Below are 18,964 nucleotides of genomic sequence, written 5' to 3' on the forward strand. Positions count from 1 at the left end.
GAAAAACTACATGACAAAGACTGACAAATATACAGTGCGCAAGAGCGGATGAACCGCAAACAATAAAAAAAAATAATACAGAGAACGTGAGTTGCAGAAGCCTTGATGCCCCGACTAATCAAGAATTTATTAACTTCTGCCTTAAATATACCCAAATGACTCGTCTTCCATGGCCGTCTGTGGCAATGAATTCCACAGATTCACTTCCCACTGCCTAAAATTCCTTCTTGCCTCTGTTCTAAAGAAACGTCATTTGGTCCTGGACGCTCCCACTATAGGAAACGTCCTCTCCACGCCCAATCTATCTAGGGTTTCAGTAAAGTCCCTTTTCATTTTTCTAAAATCCAGTGAGTACCTGACCAGAGCTATCAAAAGCTCCTCATGTTAACCTTTTCATTCTCAGGATTATTCTTGTGAACCTCCTCTGGACCCTCTCCAAAGCCAGCACGTCCTTTCTTAGACAAGGGGTCTAAAACTGTGAACCTTTCGTTGGAACTGAAGACTGCGGAAGGGAAAATGTCATTTCCAGTACACGCGTATAAAGGAGAACGAAATTATTGTTATTCCGGATTTGCTGCAGCACAATAACAAAAACACAATAAAAATGAATACATAATTTGCTTAAATTGTTTGTACGCCCATAAACTACACGAGTGTCTGTACATAAGGTGACTGACTGGAAATGGTAAAGTAGTGGTGATTGAGGGCATAGAGTGGTCAGTTCGTGGCTGGAGGTGTTGATCAGCCTTGCTGCTTGGGGAAAGTAACTGTTTCCATCCAGAACATTTTGCCTTTTGCTTTTCACCGAACGCAATGAAATTCTGCCCAGGGGAACTGAATGAACTCCAGAAACCGGAGAGCGTGGCGAATTTGCGTTGCTTGAGGCTGAAGGAACGCGTTGCAAAGCAAACACGAACGCTGTCAGTCACCCTCAGAGCGTCGTTCAAATGGGGACGCGGAGGCTCCCCGCCGTCAGAGGAAGGGAAGCGGGCTGTCGAGCCGCAATGTCCTTCCACCTTCTGCAGCTGTCAGAGCAGGACAAGCTCGCCCTGGTGGGGAAGCCCCTTTTCAAGGTGATCGGGTCCCTAGTGGTGGCGACCATTTTCTGGGGCTTGCAAGAAATGGCGGAGATCGGTTGCCAGTGTCCCTGGCTCGATGTCTACAACCAGGTCTATGGCATCTCCTTCCTTTTCGTGCCCGCGGTGGTGCTCACCCTGCTGAGCGTATTCCTGCATCGGGAATGCCTAATGTGCTGTAGATGTGAACGGAGAGACGTTGCCAAACGCATCGAGGACTCGGCTAGCCCCGAGTTTCGCCACCAGCGCTCCGGGTCGTGGCAGCTAATCGCGTTCCTCAAGGTCTTCTACCACGGCTGGGTGTGGGTCATCGTGGTGCTCCTGGACGGGGACTGTTACGCCTGCATCCACTACTTCCTCAGACTTCCTTCCAACCAAGCCGTGATGGGCCACTCAGACACTTCCCAGGGTCGAGAGCCGCCGAAGGACGACTCGGAACTAATCCGCATCTTGAAGTTTGAGTCCCGGGTGAGTTGCTCTTTTCTTTTTGCTGAGCACAACATTAACAATTTACGCCACACATGTCATGTACCATCCCACCCCGGCAATAATAGTCACTCCCTCATGAGTGAAGCTACTTTACCATAGATAAATCTAGAATTAAAAGCCTACTGTCGTCATAATTCATTAGACACATTTACATTTAGTTTTTAATTCAGATTCATTTATTTAATCACGTGTACGTGGAAACATACCGTAAAATGCGTCGTTTGTGTGAACAACCAACACAACCCAAGAATGTGCTGGGGGCAGCCCGCAAGTGCCGTCGCAAATTCCGGCCCTGCCCGCAATGTTCAGCAGAACAAGACAAGGACACAACATCAAAACACACACTCTCTCTCTCTCTCACACACACACTCACTATCTCTCTCTCTCACACACACACTTTCACTCTCTCTCACACACACTCACTCTCTCACTCTTTCTCTCACATACACTCTCTCACTATCTCACTCTCTCTATCACATTCTCTCTCTCTCTCTCACTATCTCACTCTCCCTCACTCTCTCTCCTCTCACACACACACCCTCTCTCTCTCACTGTCTCACTCACTCTCTCTCTCTCTCTTTTTCTCTCTCACTATCTCACTCTCCCTCACTCTCTCTCCTCCCTCACACACACACACTCTCTCTCTCACTGTCTCACTCTCTCTCTCGCTCTCACTCTCTCTCTCTCTTTCTCTCTCACTATCTCACTCTCCCTCACTCTCTCCTCTCACACACACACACTCTCTCTCTCACTGTCTCCCTCTCTCACTGTCTCCCTCTCTCACTGTCTCACTCTCCCTCACTCTCTCTCCTCTCTCACACTCTCTCTCACTCTCCCTCACTCTCTCTCTTCTCTCACACACACACACTCTCTCTCTCACTGTCTCTCTCTCTCTCTCTCACTCTCTCTCCTCTCTCTCACACACTCTCACTCTCTCTCTCTCTCTCTCTCTCTCCTCTCTCACACACACACTCCTCCAACTTCGGGACAGGCCTCCAGGGGACTCGCAACAGCTTCTGATCCTATTACCGATGTAAACCGGTCTTTGCAGGAACTGCTCAATTAATGTTTTTTTTCTACTCCCACCGGCCGTACAACGTCCCCACACATCAGAATTTAGCCAGTCGTAAGGACAAAAGATTCTGCAGATACTGGAACAACACACACAAAATACAGGTGGAACTCAGCAGGTCAGACAGCATCGATGGAAATGAACAAACAGTCGACGGTTCGGGCCGACAACCTTCTTCAGACTAGAAAGCGAGGGGAAGGAGGTGGGGGAGGGGAAGGAGCACAGTCTAAAAGGTGACAGGTAAAGGCGTGGTGGTGGTGTGGTGGGGGGGGGGTGGGGAGCTGGGGAGGTGGATGGTGAGAATCTGGGAGCTGAAGGGCCGGAGACGAAGTAATTTCGATGGAAGAATGTTGGAGTTGAATCTCCTCATGTCGAGGTTTTGATCAGATTACAAAAGCTCGCAGTTTTTCCCCTCTCCCACACATTCACTGACCCTCACACATTCATAATATACACAAGGACTTGATTGGCTCCCATTCACTAGGCTCAACATCCATTAAGCGGCCGCAGTATGTGCCCACGAGAAAATGTTACTAACTTAACTACCCCAATAGCGTCTGCCAATTTTCTATATGTCGCTAAACGAGTCCGTTTCGGCACATCGTGTTTCACCGAATGACTTAATCGCCCCTCTCCGCCAAAGGCACACATTCCCATCAACTTACAACGGCAAATAAGCCTACCGATTTCCCTCTCTTTTTTGGGGGGGGATGTGGGGTATTGACTCTGCCTGGTGCACCTATGTGTCTCCCAACCTCTCCCTCCAAGATGTGCAAGAGCGGGGGGCGCACGGGAAAACGGCCGATCGCAAATTCCGCTTAAAGTCCAATACCAAACTGAGCTGGAAATATATCTTTGGACCTTCGTCGGTGCAGAGTTTAAACCCTTTGGCCTCAAACCCGACAGCTGGAGTACTTTCAAGAGCGATTTTCGAAAGTGAATTATAGACAATAGACAATAGGTGCAGGAATAGGCCATTCGGCCCTTCCAGCCAGCTCCGCCATTCACTGTGATCATGGCTGATCATCCACAATCAGTACCCTTTTCCTGTCTTCTCCTCATATCCCTTCACTTCGCTATCTTTAAGAGCTCTATCCATCTCTTTCTTGAAAACATCCAGAGACTTGGCCTCCACAGCCTTCTGGGGCAGAGCATTCCATATATCCACCACTCTCTGGGTGAAAAAGATTTTCCTCAACTCCGTTCTAAATGGCTTACCCCTTATTCTTAAACTGTGGCCTCACCCATCAGCGGGAACATGCTTCCTGCCTGCAGCGTGTCCAATCCCTTAATAATCTTATATGTTTCAATAAGATCCCCTTTCAGCCTTCTAAATTCCAGAGTATACAGGCCCAGTCGCTCCGATCTTTCGACATATGACAGTCCCGCCATCCCGGGAATTAACCTTGTGAACCTACGCTGCACTCCCTCAATAGCTAGAATGTCCTTCCTCAACTTTGGAGACCAAAACTGCACACAGTACTCCAGGTGTGGTCTCACCAGAATTAGTTTAATTTCCATTTCCATTTGTAAATAGGCACTGTCAGCGATGTCAGAGCCCCATAAAATTAAGGCACAATGCCTTTTCCACGCTAACACGTTCTGGATATCAATGTTTCTCATACGTTCTGCAGCCTTACATAATGGCATGAAGTTTGGCAGCTGACAAACAGACACTAACTTTAACCTCTCACACAACCAGAGCCAGTGTTCCATTAGAAAAGATGGGTTGGGTTGGCGGGATCTTGGTGTGTCCATGCATAATTGGTTTAAAGACTTGTAGGGAGGGGGCAGTTTCCGTGCAGAATAATACAAAATATTTTTTTTTGCCTCATGAAAGTTAAAGGAGAATGCTGCATGCCGTTTGTGAACTTTAGCGATCTCTCCATTACTTTAGGATTTAAAATATCTGGTGCATCAATCACGATCATTTAATTGGCAGGTTAGTCAGGGCGTAAAAGGCTACGGGGAGAAGGCAGAAGAATATGAAGAAATGGATCAGCCTTGACAAAATGGCGGACCAGAGTCGATGGGCCGAACGGTCTATTTCTGCTCCTATGTTTTATGGTCTGAGATAAAAAAAAGAAAATTAGCTTTACTTGTATTTTAAAACATCGAAGCATACAGTGAAATGCATTGTCTGCATCGCAACCAGTCCAAGGACCAAGCAAGTTTCGCCATACTTCCGGCGCCAAGAAAGCATGCCGAAAACTTACTAAGCCTAACCTTAACATCTTTGGAATGTGTGAGGAAACAGAGCCCAAAATGTCGACATTTTATTCCTATCTATAGATGCTGCCTGATTTGCTGAGTTCCTCCAGCACTTTATGTGTATTATTCTAGGATTTTCTGTGTTTTAAAAAAAATTTCAGATTTCTAGCGCCTGCATGTTTTCGCTATTTCCATTCAGTTGAAAGTCACTGACTTCCTCCGTTGTTTGGCTTATCACGTTTCCTGATTAAGTTCCCCGGGTATTTCCCTTCTCCTCTGCCCTGCAGCTGATCGGACTGAGCCTCCTGCTGGTACTGGTGGCCATCGCGGTTTGCATCAGCTGCTGCCACGTGTCGCGCTGTTGCGGAAAGCCTTACTACTGGTGGGAGTATCAGCAAATGTACATTGAGGAGACGGAGAGGATCGTGCTTCACAATCTAAAAGAGAGTGCGAGCCGGAGAGCCGAGCACAACTTTAACAACGAAACCAGCGCCTTCGCCGACGGCGTGCAAGGTGCCTGGGAGCACATTTCCTCTGCCGGTTTTACAAAAATCGATTACCCGGCCGACTTCAGAGTCATTCCCAGCGAAAGTGACCCAGACTCCCGAAGTGACCGTCTGTCAGCTGGCGACGTGGTGGAAACAGCACACAAGGGCGGAAGCGAAGGCCAAATGGACCATGGTTCTGATCGTGGAGAGCCGGGTCTGAACTGCAGACTGGGGCAGGTGTTATCTTTGGAGAACGGGGGATGTGCACATTGTTTAAATGGACATACGGGAAACACTGGCGGGGAAGAAGATACGGGTAAACTGGGGTGGAAAAACAGGCTGCAAGGTCCCTTACAAAGGATAAAGAAACAACTACACAAGGCGGTGGGAAGGGCTTTAAAGAAATACCAAGGACTCAATGGCAAGGCAAAGGAACCCCGTTCTAGGTAATTAAGACACGTTTAAACAAAATGTACACGCCTAAGGATTTTAAAGATTTATCAGTTGTGACTAAACGAAACCGCTCTATCGAAATACTGTATTGGCAATGTGGACAATCTCGCCCTCTGCAAAGATTGAGGGACGAAATTGCAGGTAATGGTCGGAAATTTTCTGTCTCTAGTTAAGTAATTGCAGCCCATTGTAAATCTGTTACGAATCAATGTAACATAATATGAAAGCGGACCTGGATGAGGACACCAATGAATTCAGTAGCCGATTAATTTCGTGCATGCCTGTCCACTATTTATAACATAATAAATATTATAAAATAACATCAAAACCGATATTTTTCAAATTCCATAACAAATACGTTTTAAATCATGTCAGGTAAATAAAAATTACTCGGCAAACATGAGTGAATACCTTGCCCCGCTTTTTCTTCCGGTTATCGAGGGAACGGCATGATTTGAGGTTCAATGGACCCTAAAGAAAACATTCGCGGGAAAAGCAAATAAAATTAAAGCATTTTGAAAGCATGATTTTTTATCAATTAACTCACTGAACTAGTTTTTTAAATAGCATTTGGCCGTCGTGAATTTTCAGAAAATTGCATTGTTTGTCTTTGATCGGGCGCTGTTATTTGACTCCAGGAGTCGATGCTCGAGTACGTTATTACTCATACTGTAGGTATAGCCGCGTTTTGAACTGGATGGGTGGCTCTTAAAAGAGCCGTTTGGCGATTTAATCGCATCTTTCAAGGGTAATCTACTTGGAGCTGGTATATTTGGTGACGGCTTTCGTGCCTTCAGAGACGGCGTGTTTAGCCAGTTCCCCAGGAAGCAGAAGACGGACGGCGCTCTGGACCTCTCGGGAGGAGATGGTCTGGCGACGGGTGTAATGCACCAGACGGGAAGCCTCGGACGCAATACGCTCAAAGATGTCGCTGACAAATGAGTGGATGACACTCATGGCCTTGGAAGAAATACCGGTGTCTGGGTGAACCTGCTTCAGTACTTTGTAGATATAGATGCTGTAGCTCTCCTTCCTGCTCCTCCTGTGCTTCTTATCGCCTTTCCTGCTCATTTTCATAGCAGTCTTCTTAGAGCCCTTTTTCGAAACGGCGCCTTTACCTCCGCCTGCCGTGACGCTGGTAGTACCCGAAACAGTAGTTGGCATTGTGTAACTCTTGCTGACTTACACACCAAAAATCAAGCAATACGCAATCGCCTGCTTCTCTCTTATATATACAGAGCTATGCAAATAATCAAAGCACGATGCAAATGAAGGATGGCAGATTGTCCGTTCCGATTGGTTACTTTGTGCAAACCTCTGAACGGACGTGCTCTGGTGTCACTACTTCACCCGCCCGATAGCGTTTGCTTTGCAAGAAATTCGGTGTGAAAGAATCTCAGGAGAGAGAGAGAGAAAAATTAAGGTAATGTTTAGGACGAAAATACAACCCCTGACCATCTTTACAATGAGTTAACATTACAAATAACAGAAATACTAACATTGGGAGATACTAACATTTCTCATGATTGGGGGATGAAAATGTTTTGTTTAAATCGATGGCCTTTTTCATGAATTGAGAATGTTTGGAGAGAAAATTGGGATAAGATGAGGAATAGTGAGAGGGCTGTGGGTGAGGGGAAAGAAGGGAGCAAAAAAAGGAGTAGTTAAGTCAAGAGAGATCAAACCAACAAAGGAGTATTTTCAGCATTTTCTGTTTTATTTCAGAATCTAGCAACTGCAATACTTTGTTTTACGATGAATTTTAATTAAATCTGCGTAATGGAAAGATACGACAGTAATCAATTCACAGTACTTAGACAGAAAATACAACAAAGGACAATATTTAATAAATAAAAAATGTACATTGTCTTCTCTGTCTGCTTATCGCCCCGCTGGAGTTGACTACGGATATGGAATTATAAAGCAACGGCCCTTTGGCCAAACATGCCGATACTGGCTTGTGATGGTGTGCTGCAATTTGTCATAGATGCTACTTTCCCTGCATTTTTTCCCTCTATTCAAATCCCTTTTGGAAGTTGCAATCAAACTCAGGTCATTTATCGCCTGAAGAGCCTCAACGTGTCTTATGATTCGGCCAGGTAGCTTCTGTGCAGAGGATACTGATGATGAATTCTGAAGAAGGGACATATTGGAAATATTTAAAAACGCAAACACGAGGAAATCTGCAGATGCTGGAAATTCAAGCAACACACACACACAGCAGCATTTTGTGTGTGTTGCTTGGAAATATTTAGTTAGTTAATCTCCGTCTGCGTCATTAACTCTCTAATCAATACAGACTAAGTGCTCTTTTAGACGGTCCCTGCTAAATTTGTGACAGTTCGCGTCACTGCCTCTCCAACCAATACAGTTAAAGTTCTTCAGAAACCCCCTACCAAAATTAATGCAAGCTCAAAATATTGCGAAAGCTGTACTGGCAATATGGGCAATCTTGCCCTCTGCAAAGATTGAGAAGGTCGAAATTGCAGGTACTGGTCGGAAATTTTCTTTCTCTAGTTAAGTAATTGCAGCCCATCGTAAATCTGTTACGAATCAATGTAACATAATACGACAGCGGACCTGGATGAGGACACCAATGAATTCAGTAGCCGATTAATTTTGTGCATGCCTGTCCACTGCTATTTATAACATAATAAATATTATAAAATAATAAAATCAAAACCGATATTTTTCAAATTCCATACCAACAAATCCGTTTTAAATCATACGTCAGGTAAATAAAAATCACTCGGCAAACATGAGTGAATACCTTGCCCCGCTTTTTCTTCCGGTTATCGAGGGAACGGCATGATCTAAGTTGAGGTTCAATGGACCCTAAAGAAAACATTCGCGCGAAAAGCAAGGCATTTTGAAAGCATGCTTTTTATCTATTAACTGACGGAACTACATAGTTTTTAAAATAGCATTTGGCCGTCGTGAATTTTCAGAAAATTGCATTGTTTGTCTTTGATCGGGCGCTGTTATTTGACTCCAGGAGTCGATGCTCGAGTACGTTATTACTCATACTGTAGGTATAGCCGCTGTTTGGACTGAATGAGTGGCTCTTAAAAGAGCCGTTTGGCGATCTAATCGCATCTTTCAAGGGTAAGCTACTTGGAGCTGGTATATTTGGTGACGGCTTTCGTGCCTTCAGAGACGGCGTGTTTGGCCAGTTCCCCAGGAAGCAGAAGACGGACGGCGCTCTGGACCTCTCGGGAGGAGATGGTCTGGCGACGGGTGTAATGCGCCAGACGGGAAGCCTCGGACGCAATACGCTCGAAGATGTCGCTGACAAATGAGTGGATGACACTCATGGCCTTGGAAGAGATACCGGTGTCTGGGTGAACCTGCTTCAGTACTTTGTAGATATAGATGCTGTAGCTCTCCTTCCTGCTCCTCCTGCGTTTCCTACCGCCTTTCTTGCTCATTTTCATAGCAGTTTTCTTAGAGCCCTTTTTCAAAACGGCACCTTTACCTCCGACTGCCGTGACGCTGGTAGAACCCGAAACAGCAGTTGGCATTGTGTAACTCTTGCTGACTTACACACCAAAAATCAAGTAACACGCAATCGGCTGCTTCTCTCTTATATATACAGAGCTATGCAACTAATCAAAGCACGATGCAAATGAAGGATGGCAGATTGTCCGTTCCGATTGGTTACTTTGTGCAAACCTCTGAATGGACGTGCTCTGGTGTCACTACTTCACCCGCCCGATAGCGTTTGGGAATGCGAGAGCAAGAGAGAGAGGAAAAAACATTTTAAAATAATGTTTAGGACGAAAATACACCCCCTGACCGTCTTTACAGTAAGCTAACATTACAACTAAAAGAAATACTGACATTGGGAGATGAAAACGCTTTGTTTAAATCGATGGCCTTTTACATGAATTGAGAATGTTTGGAGAGAAAACTGGGTTAAGATGAGGAATGGTGAGGGGGCTGTGGGTGAGGGGAAAGAAGGGAGCAAAAAAGGAGTAGTTAAGTCAGGAGAAATCAAACCAGCAAAAGAATATTTTCAGCATTTTCTGTTTTATTTCAGAATCTAGCAACTGTAATACTTTGTTGTACGATGAATTTTAATTAAATCTGCGTAATGGAAAGATACGACAGTAACCAATTCACAGTGCTTAGACAGAAAATACAACAAAGGACAATATTTAATAAATAAAAAATGTACATTGTCTTCTCTGTCTGCTTATCGCCCCGCTGGAGTTGACTACGGATATGGAATCATAAAGCAACGGCCCTTTGGCCAAACATGCCGATACTGGCTTGTGATGGTGTGCTGCAATTTGTCATAGATGCTAGTTTCCCTGCATTTTTTCCCTCTATTCAAATCCCTTTTGGAAGTTGCAATCAAACTCAGGTCATTTATCGCCTGAAGGGTATCAACGTGTCTTATGATTCGGCCAGGTAGCTTCTGTGCAGAGGACACTGATGATGAATTCTGAAGAAGGAACATATTGGAAATACTTAGTTAGTTAATCTCCTCCATCTGCGTCATTAACTCTCTAATCAATAGACTAACTGCTGCTTTAGACGATCCCAACTAAATTTGTGACAGTTCGCGTCACTGCCTCTCCAACCAATACATTTTTATCAATTAACTCACTGAACTACAAACATCCAGTTTTTAAAATAAAGCATTTGGCCGTCGTGAATTTTCAGAAAATTGCATTGTTTGTCCTTGATCGGGCGCTGTCGTTTGACTCCAGGAGTCGATGCTTAAATATGTATTACTCATACTGTAGGTATAGCCGCGTTTTGGACTGGGTGAGTGGCTCTTAAAAGAGCCGTTTGGCGATTTAATCGCATCTTTCAAGGGTAATCTACTTGGAGCCTGTATATTTGGTGATGGTTTTCGTGCCTTCAGAGACGGCGTGTTTAGCCAGTTCCCCAGGAAGCAGAGGGCGGACGGCGCTCTGGACCTCTCGGGAGGAGATGGTCTGGCGACGGGTGTAATGCACCAGACGGGAAGCCTCGGACGCAATACGCTCGAAGATGTCGCTGACGAATGAAATACCAGTGTCTGGGTGAACCTGCTTCAGCACTTTGTAGATATAGATGCTGTAGCTCTCCTTCCTGCTCCTCCTGTGCTTCTTATCGCCTTTCCTGCTCATTTCATAGCAGTTTTCTTAGAGCCCTTTTTCGAAACGGCGCCTTTACCTCCGCCTGCCGTAACACTGGTAGAACCCGAAACAGCAGTTGGCATTGCGTATATCTTGCTGACTTACACACCAAAAATCAAGCAATACTCAGTCCGCTGCTTCTCTCTACAGAGCTGTGCAAAAATCAAAGCACGATGCAAATGAAGGATGGCAGATTGTCCGTTCCGATTGGTTACTTTGTGCAAACCTCTGAACGGACGTGCTCTGGTGTCACTACTTCACCCGTCCGGTAGCGTTTGCTTTGCAAGAAATTCGGTGTGAAAGAATCTCAGGAGAGAGGGAGGGAGAGAAAGAGGGAGAGAGAGAGAGAGAGAGAGGGAGGGAGGGGGAGGGGGAGAGGGAGAGATCACTGCCTCTCTAACCGATACAGTTTAAATCCTTCAGAAACCCCCTACTAAAATTACTCCAAGCTCAAAATATTGCGAAAGCTGTGACTGGAAACATATCCGAGAATACTGTAAATATTAAAGTTGTTTAGGAATATTCAGGCTTTTCGGTAATCGATCTTAGGGTAATAAAAGTGATGTTGTTAGTAGATCTGCTGCCTCGTAGTTCTAGAGACCCAGGTTCAATCCTGGCCTTTGGAAATCGATGAGGATTTTATATATTCTTCGCTTCACTGCACGAGATCTCCCCCTCCCCCTCCCCCGGTGATCCTGTTTCCTCCAATGTGCCAAAGACATTAGTACATTAATTGGTCACTGGAAATTGCCCTCGTCATAAGTAGTCGAAAGAATTGAAGGGAATTTAGAGCAAAGAGTGGAGAAAATCGTGAGATTGGTTTAGGATTAGTGTAAATTTGTGCTTGGTGGTTTGCATGAAAATGATGGATTCAAGAATCATCTCAATTTGTGCGACTCCTTAAACTGAACCATTAACGTCACCAATTTATTAGGAACACGCACAAAATGCTGGAGGCGGCATCTATGGAAAAGAAGGTACAATACAACGTTTGGACCGAGACCCTTAGCTTCATTTTTAGAGCCATTTGATTGCCATTTTCATCGTATGAGGTTTGTCCCGTGAAATCTAGGCAGTTTGGGGTTGTACTTCTTAACGCTCAGATGAATGGGAAATAACCATATCGAAATATACAATATCTTTCACAGGGTAGATGCTGAGTTATTACTTGTGGGAATCACGAAGTTTTCTGTGGCTGGGCATTTAATAGAGCTACGCACAATCTTCAGCACAACGCTTCTCTGAAATCCTGAGGGTGGAGGCCAAATATTTAACTACATAAAGATCAGAATTAATTATAGTGAGCTTGCACAGAATATAGTGAATGGTGACGTAAGTTTGAGTAAACTGGGCATATTTATTTTGGTTTCGTATATTTTATTGCTTTAAATGTGCTTCTTCCTATAGAAATGTATCTGTAACCCACAGGGCAATTTCTGTATGAAAGAGACAGTGGCTCTTAAAAGAGCCGTTTTGGCGTTCATTCTTGGATATGTTTCCACTTCGGAGCTTTGCTCTTCTCGGCCGTGTTGCCGACCATCAGAAGACGGGGCATTTTTAGACACCTCTCTGGCTGTTTACCCTTGGGAACTGTCACCTTGCCGGTTCGTCTTTTATGAGCGCCGGCCTTGGTTCATAAGCTTTACTCTGCGAAGCGCGTTCTTCCTCCAGGGCTTGCGCACCGCACCCTTAACTTTCGAGGTGGGCGCACCACGTTTTCGGGTCTGGAAGAACTTACCCGCCGCCCCTTTAACTACCTGGAGCTGCCGGTTGATCTTGAAAGAACCCGAGGCCCCCGTGCCAGCCGTTTGCACCAACATGCCATCAGCCACCAGGTTCCGAACCGTTTGATTCACCCGTGAATTGATGCGGGGCACATCGTAACCAGTGGCCGACAGCGCCTTCTTGACGGCGAGCAGGGAGACATCGTGGCGCTGTTTGGACAGCGTCCATGATGTGCCCGGCCACGGTCGACGGACTCCCTTGCCGGGACGTGGGCGAGTTCTTCTTTCGCTTTGCCTTGCTGCCTCGGGGCTGCTGACCCGCAGCCATTAGCAAAGGTGCGGGTGGCGCATCCGCAGAGCTCACAGACGCCACACCGACGCCCACTGGCTCCGGGCCGCCACTGAACCCGTCCGGCTGCGGCGGCCTCTTATCAGCCCTCAAAGCGGACGCCATGTAAACAACTCCACGGTGCCACGTGGCCGAATGTCACGTGCTTCCGGGAGGTGGGAAGGCCTCACACCCACTGGCACTCCCGGCTGTCTGTGTGTGGCTGCCGTTCATCGCTCAATGAGCAACACCTCATCTTCAGTTTGGACACAGACGAGAAAATCTGCAGATGCTGGAATTCTAAGCAGCAGACAGGCCACCAACATCAATGCTACTTCCCATTCCTATTCCGACATGTCAGTCCATGATCACCTCCATACTGCCGCTATGAGGCCACGCTCAGGCTGGAGGAGCAACACCTTATATTCCGTCTAGATACCCTTCGACCTGAACATCGATTTCTCGAGCTTCCGGAAATTGCCCCCCGCCTCACCTTTCCCACAAACAACAGGAATTCTGCAGATGCTGGAAATTCAAGAAACATACATCAAAGTTGCTGGTGAACGCAGCAGGCTAAGCAGCATCTATAGGAAGAGGCGCAGTCGACGTGACGAAGGGTCTCGGCCTGAAACGTCGACTGCGCCTCTTCCTATAGATGCTGCTTAGCCTGCTGCGTTCACCAGCAACTTTGATGTATGTCACCTTTCCCACTCCTGTTTCAGTCGCTCATCCTATCTCCTTACCTGCCCACCACCTCCTCTTCGCTTTCTTCCATGGTCTTTTTACCCTGTCCTATCAGATCCTTCTCCAGCCTTTTATCTCTTTCAGCTGTGAGCTTCCCAGCTCTTTACTTCACCATTCCCCCCTCACCTTTCACCTACCATCTTGTACTTCTCCCCTCCCCCGCCCGCCCCAACCTTCTTGTTCAAACTTCTCATCTTTTTTTCCCAGTCCTGATGAGGGGTCTCAGCCTGGAGCTGTTTACTCTTTTCCACAGATGCTGCCTGGCCCTTTGAGTTTCCCCGGCATTTTGTGTTTGTTGCTTCAGTTTGGACATGCTGCGGGCTCAGGTTACACTTTCTCTGTAATTTCATAGCTTGCTAATCGTGCTGTAAGATTATCAAAGTATTAAAGCAGCACGAGGGATTCTGCAGATGCTGAAAATCCAGACCAACACACACACAACGCTGGAGGAACTCAGCAGATGGGGCAGCATCTATGGAGAAGAATAAACAGTCGACATTTAGGGCCAAGACCCTTCTTCAGGGCTGGAAAGGAACAGGGGAGAGGCCGGAATAAGAAGATGGGTGGAGGGGAAGGAGTACAAGCTAGAAAGCGATAGGTGAAGCAAGGTGGGGGCGGGGTGTGAAGTAAGAATCTGGGGAGGTAGTAGGTGGAAAAGGTAAAGGGCTGGAGTGGAGAATGGCCCATGGCGAAAGGGAAGGAGGAAGACCACCAAGGGGATGTGACAGGTAGACGAGGAGAAGAGGAGAGGTAAGAGGTGTCCAGAGAAAAAGGAAAGGGGAGCGGGAAAATTACCAGAATTTGGAGAAATCGATGTTCGCGTGATGCCTAATGTCTGCAAGTCCAAGTCCACTGGAGGCTATAGGCTGAAGATAGCCTGTGTTGGGTTTGGACAACTGTCCTTCTGTATACATTAGCATATAGGAGGGAGAGGCAGGGTTTGCTTTGCTGTTGCTGCTTGTGCTTGATAGATTTTGGTGTTTAAATCCAATGTTATTTAAGAAGTCATGAATGAGGTATAAAACTTGTTATTTCATGATTGTTTATTAAGAGTTGATAGAACAGGAACAGAACAGTGACGGGGTCTACTACCTGAAGGAAAGAGAAACGAAAGATGCCATCTAGCATAAACCAGCTACTTTTCTGCCTTGTTCTCATTACTCAGCAGGAAGGAGGTTCAGAAACCTGAAGTCACACACTCAACGATTCAGGATGGCCTTTCCCCCTCTACCTCACTACTTCCTTACTTCTATTTTTACAAACTTATTTAATTTCACTATTTACTGTAATTGACAGTTTCTTTCTATTATTATGTATTGCTGCTGCAAAGAAAACCTATTTCACGACATGTGCTGGTGGTAATAAGCCCTGTTTCTGATTTATACCCCAAAATTAGAAAAACTCCATTCCTACTTATAGAGGGGAAGGAGTACAAGCTCCTTCCAATTAAACCAATGAGAAAATACTTACATGTAATGGTCTCAATATCGTAGTTCGTCGTCGTCGTCGTCGTGGCTGTCCCTCGTGGTCGAGGATGATGGTCTTTGTTCTGAAGAAGTGGCCCACAGAGTGAAGACGCCTGTGCGTGTATTTGTTTAACGTGTTCTTGATCTTGCACTCCAAGAAGCACACGATACTTCACAAATCAATCAACTGATTCCAATGGCATGGAAACCACGACAATTGGAGCTGATGGATTTGTTGTAGTCTTCATCCGCCTTCACAGCTGTTGAGTTCGAAGTAACTTCATCCGCCTGTTCCACCATTGAGGTCTTGGTTGGATTGTTCTTTGTCAGGGACCTCACCCTCGACTTTACTGCCATGGGTGACCCTACCAGGAGCATAGCTCCAGATGGCATCGCTCTCGGGATCTCAGGACCACGCAAGCTTCTCCACCACGACAAGGCGACAATCCACGGAGAAGATCATAGTTCATCACCTTTACCTATAATACTCCTGGCATTAAAATAAACAAAGTTCAAACTATCTGCCCCATCGTATCTATCTTTGTTCCTGACTGTTATTTCCTCCTGGCATTGACATCTACCTTCATCTCCATCGCGCCCCCACTGCCTTTCTCGTCTGGTATAACGAGAGGTTGGGCAAATTGGGTTGTTTTCTCTGGAGTGGCGGAGGCTGAGGGGAGATCTGATCGAGGTTTATAAGATTATGAGAGACACAGATAGACAGAAAATATCCCCCTCCGGGGTTGAAATACCAGAGGGCATTGCAGTTAAGGTGAGAGGGGATAATTTCAAAGAAGTTCACTGGAATTCAGATGGATGAGCAGTGACCTAATTGAAACCTATCGAATGATGAAAGGCCTTGATAGAGTGGATGTGGAGAGGATGTTTTCTATAGTGGGAGAATCTAATACCAGAGGACTCTGCCTCAGATCAGAGGTGTGTCCTTTTTTGAACAGAGATGAGGAGGAATACCTTTAGCCAGAGAGCAGTGAATCTGAGGAACTTATTGCCACAGGAAGCTGTGGATGCCAAGTCTTTATGTATATTTAAGGCAGAGATCGATAGATTGTTGATTGGTCAGGTAATGAAAGGATACGGGGGGCGAGAAGGCAAGATATTGGGGCTGAGAGGAAAATTGGATCAGCCATGATGAAATGGCACAGCAGACTCGATGGGCCAAATAGCCTAATTACAGACCAAATTCTCCTGTTCCTTATGGTCTTAAGATGCGAGGGGCACTTTTTTTTCTATAGTGGGCGAGCGGTGGGTGCCTGGAAAACGCTGCCTGGGGTGGTGGTGAAGGCAGGTACGGTACATTAGGGAATTTTGAAGAGACATTTAGATAGGCAGATGAACGTGAGGAAAATGGAAGAAAAGATTAGTTTAGTTGGCCATTTGATTACTAACTGAAGGGCCTGTTCCTCTGCTGTACCATTCTACGATCGAAGGGCCCCCCACCACCCTCTTCACATTATTACCATCAGGAGGAGACTGAAGACACACACTCAACATCTTAGGAACAGCTTCTTCCCGCCTGCCATCAGATTCCTGAACAGGCGATGAACCCATGAAAATAATGCTCAACTTATTTACGTTTTGAATATATACTGTATTTCCTATTATATTTTATAGTATATTTTAAGTATTGCACTGTACTGCTGCTGCAAAACAACAAATATCCTGATGTACAGTATCTGAGTGATAGTAAACCTGATTCTGATTAGCATCGCAGTTACGATTGTTAAAAAGGTGTTGCGATTCTCACTAATTATGTTCGGAACCAGCGGGCAGAGCCTCAGGATGGAAATACATACCTTTAGAACAGAGACGAGGAGGAATTTCTTTCGTTAGTGGGTGGTGGTTAATTTCCACAGGTGGCTCTGTAGGCCAAGTCACTGGTCATATTTGAAGCAGAGATTGATAGATTCTTGATCAGTGAGGGTGTCAGGCATCACAGAGAGAAGGAGGAGAATGGGGAATAAAAAATTCTGCCATGATCGAATGGCATAATTCTGCCGTTTTGTCTTATGGTCTTAGTGAATAGGAATTGGACAGGACAATACCTTATAGACAAATTCTGTACATCTGTTTTAAAGAAGAAGCAACTAGATGGCAAATGACCAAAGGTTAAAAAAAACGCTTGATGTTAAGCTTTATTTATAGATTTATTTGTGATATTTACATCGAAACATGTGCAGCTGCGGGTAAAAAGGGTCCAGAGGATCATGAGAGACTCCAGCCACCTCAACCACAAACTGTTGCATCTGGCAAACGGTACCGCAGCATGAAGGCCAGGACACCTTCTATCACCAAGCCATCAGAATTATCAAAGCACAGTGAACTGATTGCGTATCCATCTGTACATTGTGTCTGACTGTACATACATGAATACGAAACAATCCTAGTGTTGGGCAATACCCTCCCACATTTCTCTTCCCTATTGCTTGTACGTTGTGACAGAGACACAACATGAAGATTTTTACTCCCTCGTCTTGTGAGACGGATGTAAGAAATAAAATGCTACCGCGTCGCCCTTGGGCCGGGACATCTGAACCCAAAGCAGACAGATCTTTAGCTGTCACTATAAGTGGAATGAATGCAAGCCTGATGTCCCCCAACAGATTATAAAGCGGTGAGATATCAGAGCATCATCAAGCCACTCAACCCATTGAATCTGCTCTAACACTGAATCAACCCATTCTCCTCTCTATCCATGTAACCCTTAACCTCCTTACCAATGAAGGACCCATCAACCTCAGACTTTAATAAACCCAACGTCTTCGCCTCTGGAGCCATCAATTCTATGATTCACCACGCTCTGTCTGAAGAAATCCCTGCTAGTTGCAATTCCAAAGGAAACTTTTTGATTTTGGGGCTATGCCTTCTGATCCTAGACTTCTAGTAATGGAAACATTCTCTCCTCGTCCAGTCTATCCAGGCCTTTCAGTAATCGATAGATTTCAAGGAGACTCCACTCTTCTTCTGAACACCATCCAATACAGGCCCAGGGTCATTAAACACTCCACATAGAACATGTTAAGCTTTTCATTTCCGTTTACCTCCTTTGGACCCTCTTCAGGGACAATTCATCCTTCCTTAGAAAAGGGCCCAATTTCTAAAAATCTTATTTAAATGTGCTAACATATGTCATATGTTCAAAATTTAAAAAAAAACTTTTAAAAGAGACAAGGCACTTTGTCCACATTAAACTTCTAAATACATTTAAAGCAGCGCCAGGTTAGTTTTATTTGATTGAAACAGACAACAACTAATTTAAATTAATAAAGCCCCTCATTCTTATATTGGAGAAAATGAAGTATCTGGGGGCGAGATTCGAGCACGGCCAGGCAGCACTTGGAGAAGGAGCATGCAGTCTCTATGGGCACGGGGTTAGGGGGAAGTTCCGTCAGCAATGGGCCCCCGCAAGCGCTTGAATGTCCTGAAATAGTATTTTTATTTTAACTAACAGATCTAACTAAGTGTGCGAGATATCACCGACGCTGCGAGGGATCGTTCGATGCGGAGAGCCATGATCACCCAAGCGTGTAACGCGCAGGGCACATGAAGAAGAAGATCTTTATTTTAATTTGAAATCGTTGCTAGTTTTGTGACCCCCTATTACTGTATGTATTTTTATAAGTGAATTATCTTTTGTATGTTTGTAGAAAATACTCGTCTTTGGACCGCTCCGGATGCTCCCACATTCCAAAGACTTACTGCTAGGATTCGTGAGTTGTGGCGCTGGCAGCCTGGCGACACTTGCGAGCTGCCCCAGCACAATCCT

The 18,964-nt window shown here is 45.5% G+C and overlaps 3 protein-coding genes across 3 annotated transcripts; all 3 read right to left on the reverse strand.

Annotated features, from left to right (window-relative positions):
• Positions 1 to 6,542: 6,542 nt before the first annotated feature.
• Positions 6,543 to 9,310, reverse strand: LOC134346445 (histone H2B type 1-A-like). The gene is made up of 2 exons (XM_063047815.1): positions 8,904 to 9,310; positions 6,543 to 6,753 (listed from the first exon to the last, which is right to left on the reverse strand). Exons 1-2 carry the CDS (start codon positions 9,308 to 9,310, stop codon positions 6,543 to 6,545), a joined length of 618 nt encoding a protein of 205 aa, XP_062903885.1.
• Positions 9,311 to 10,618: 1,308 nt separating this feature from the next.
• LOC134346446 (histone H2B 5-like) lies at positions 10,619 to 10,909 on the reverse strand. Its single transcript, XM_063047816.1, has one exon. It carries the CDS (start codon positions 10,907 to 10,909, stop codon positions 10,619 to 10,621), a length of 291 nt encoding a protein of 96 aa, XP_062903886.1.
• A 1,622-nt stretch (positions 10,910 to 12,531) lies between these two features.
• Positions 12,532 to 13,096, reverse strand: LOC134346447 (histone H1.2-like). The gene is made up of 2 exons (XM_063047817.1): positions 12,938 to 13,096; positions 12,532 to 12,852 (listed from the first exon to the last, which is right to left on the reverse strand). Exons 1-2 carry the CDS (start codon positions 13,094 to 13,096, stop codon positions 12,532 to 12,534), a joined length of 480 nt encoding a protein of 159 aa, XP_062903887.1.
• Between the last annotated feature and the right edge of the window lie 5,868 nt (positions 13,097 to 18,964).

The sequence above is a fragment of the Mobula hypostoma genome, chromosome 5 (assembly GCF_963921235.1).
Source record: "Mobula hypostoma chromosome 5, sMobHyp1.1, whole genome shotgun sequence".
Taxonomy (NCBI): Eukaryota; Metazoa; Chordata; class Chondrichthyes; order Myliobatiformes; family Myliobatidae; genus Mobula; species Mobula hypostoma.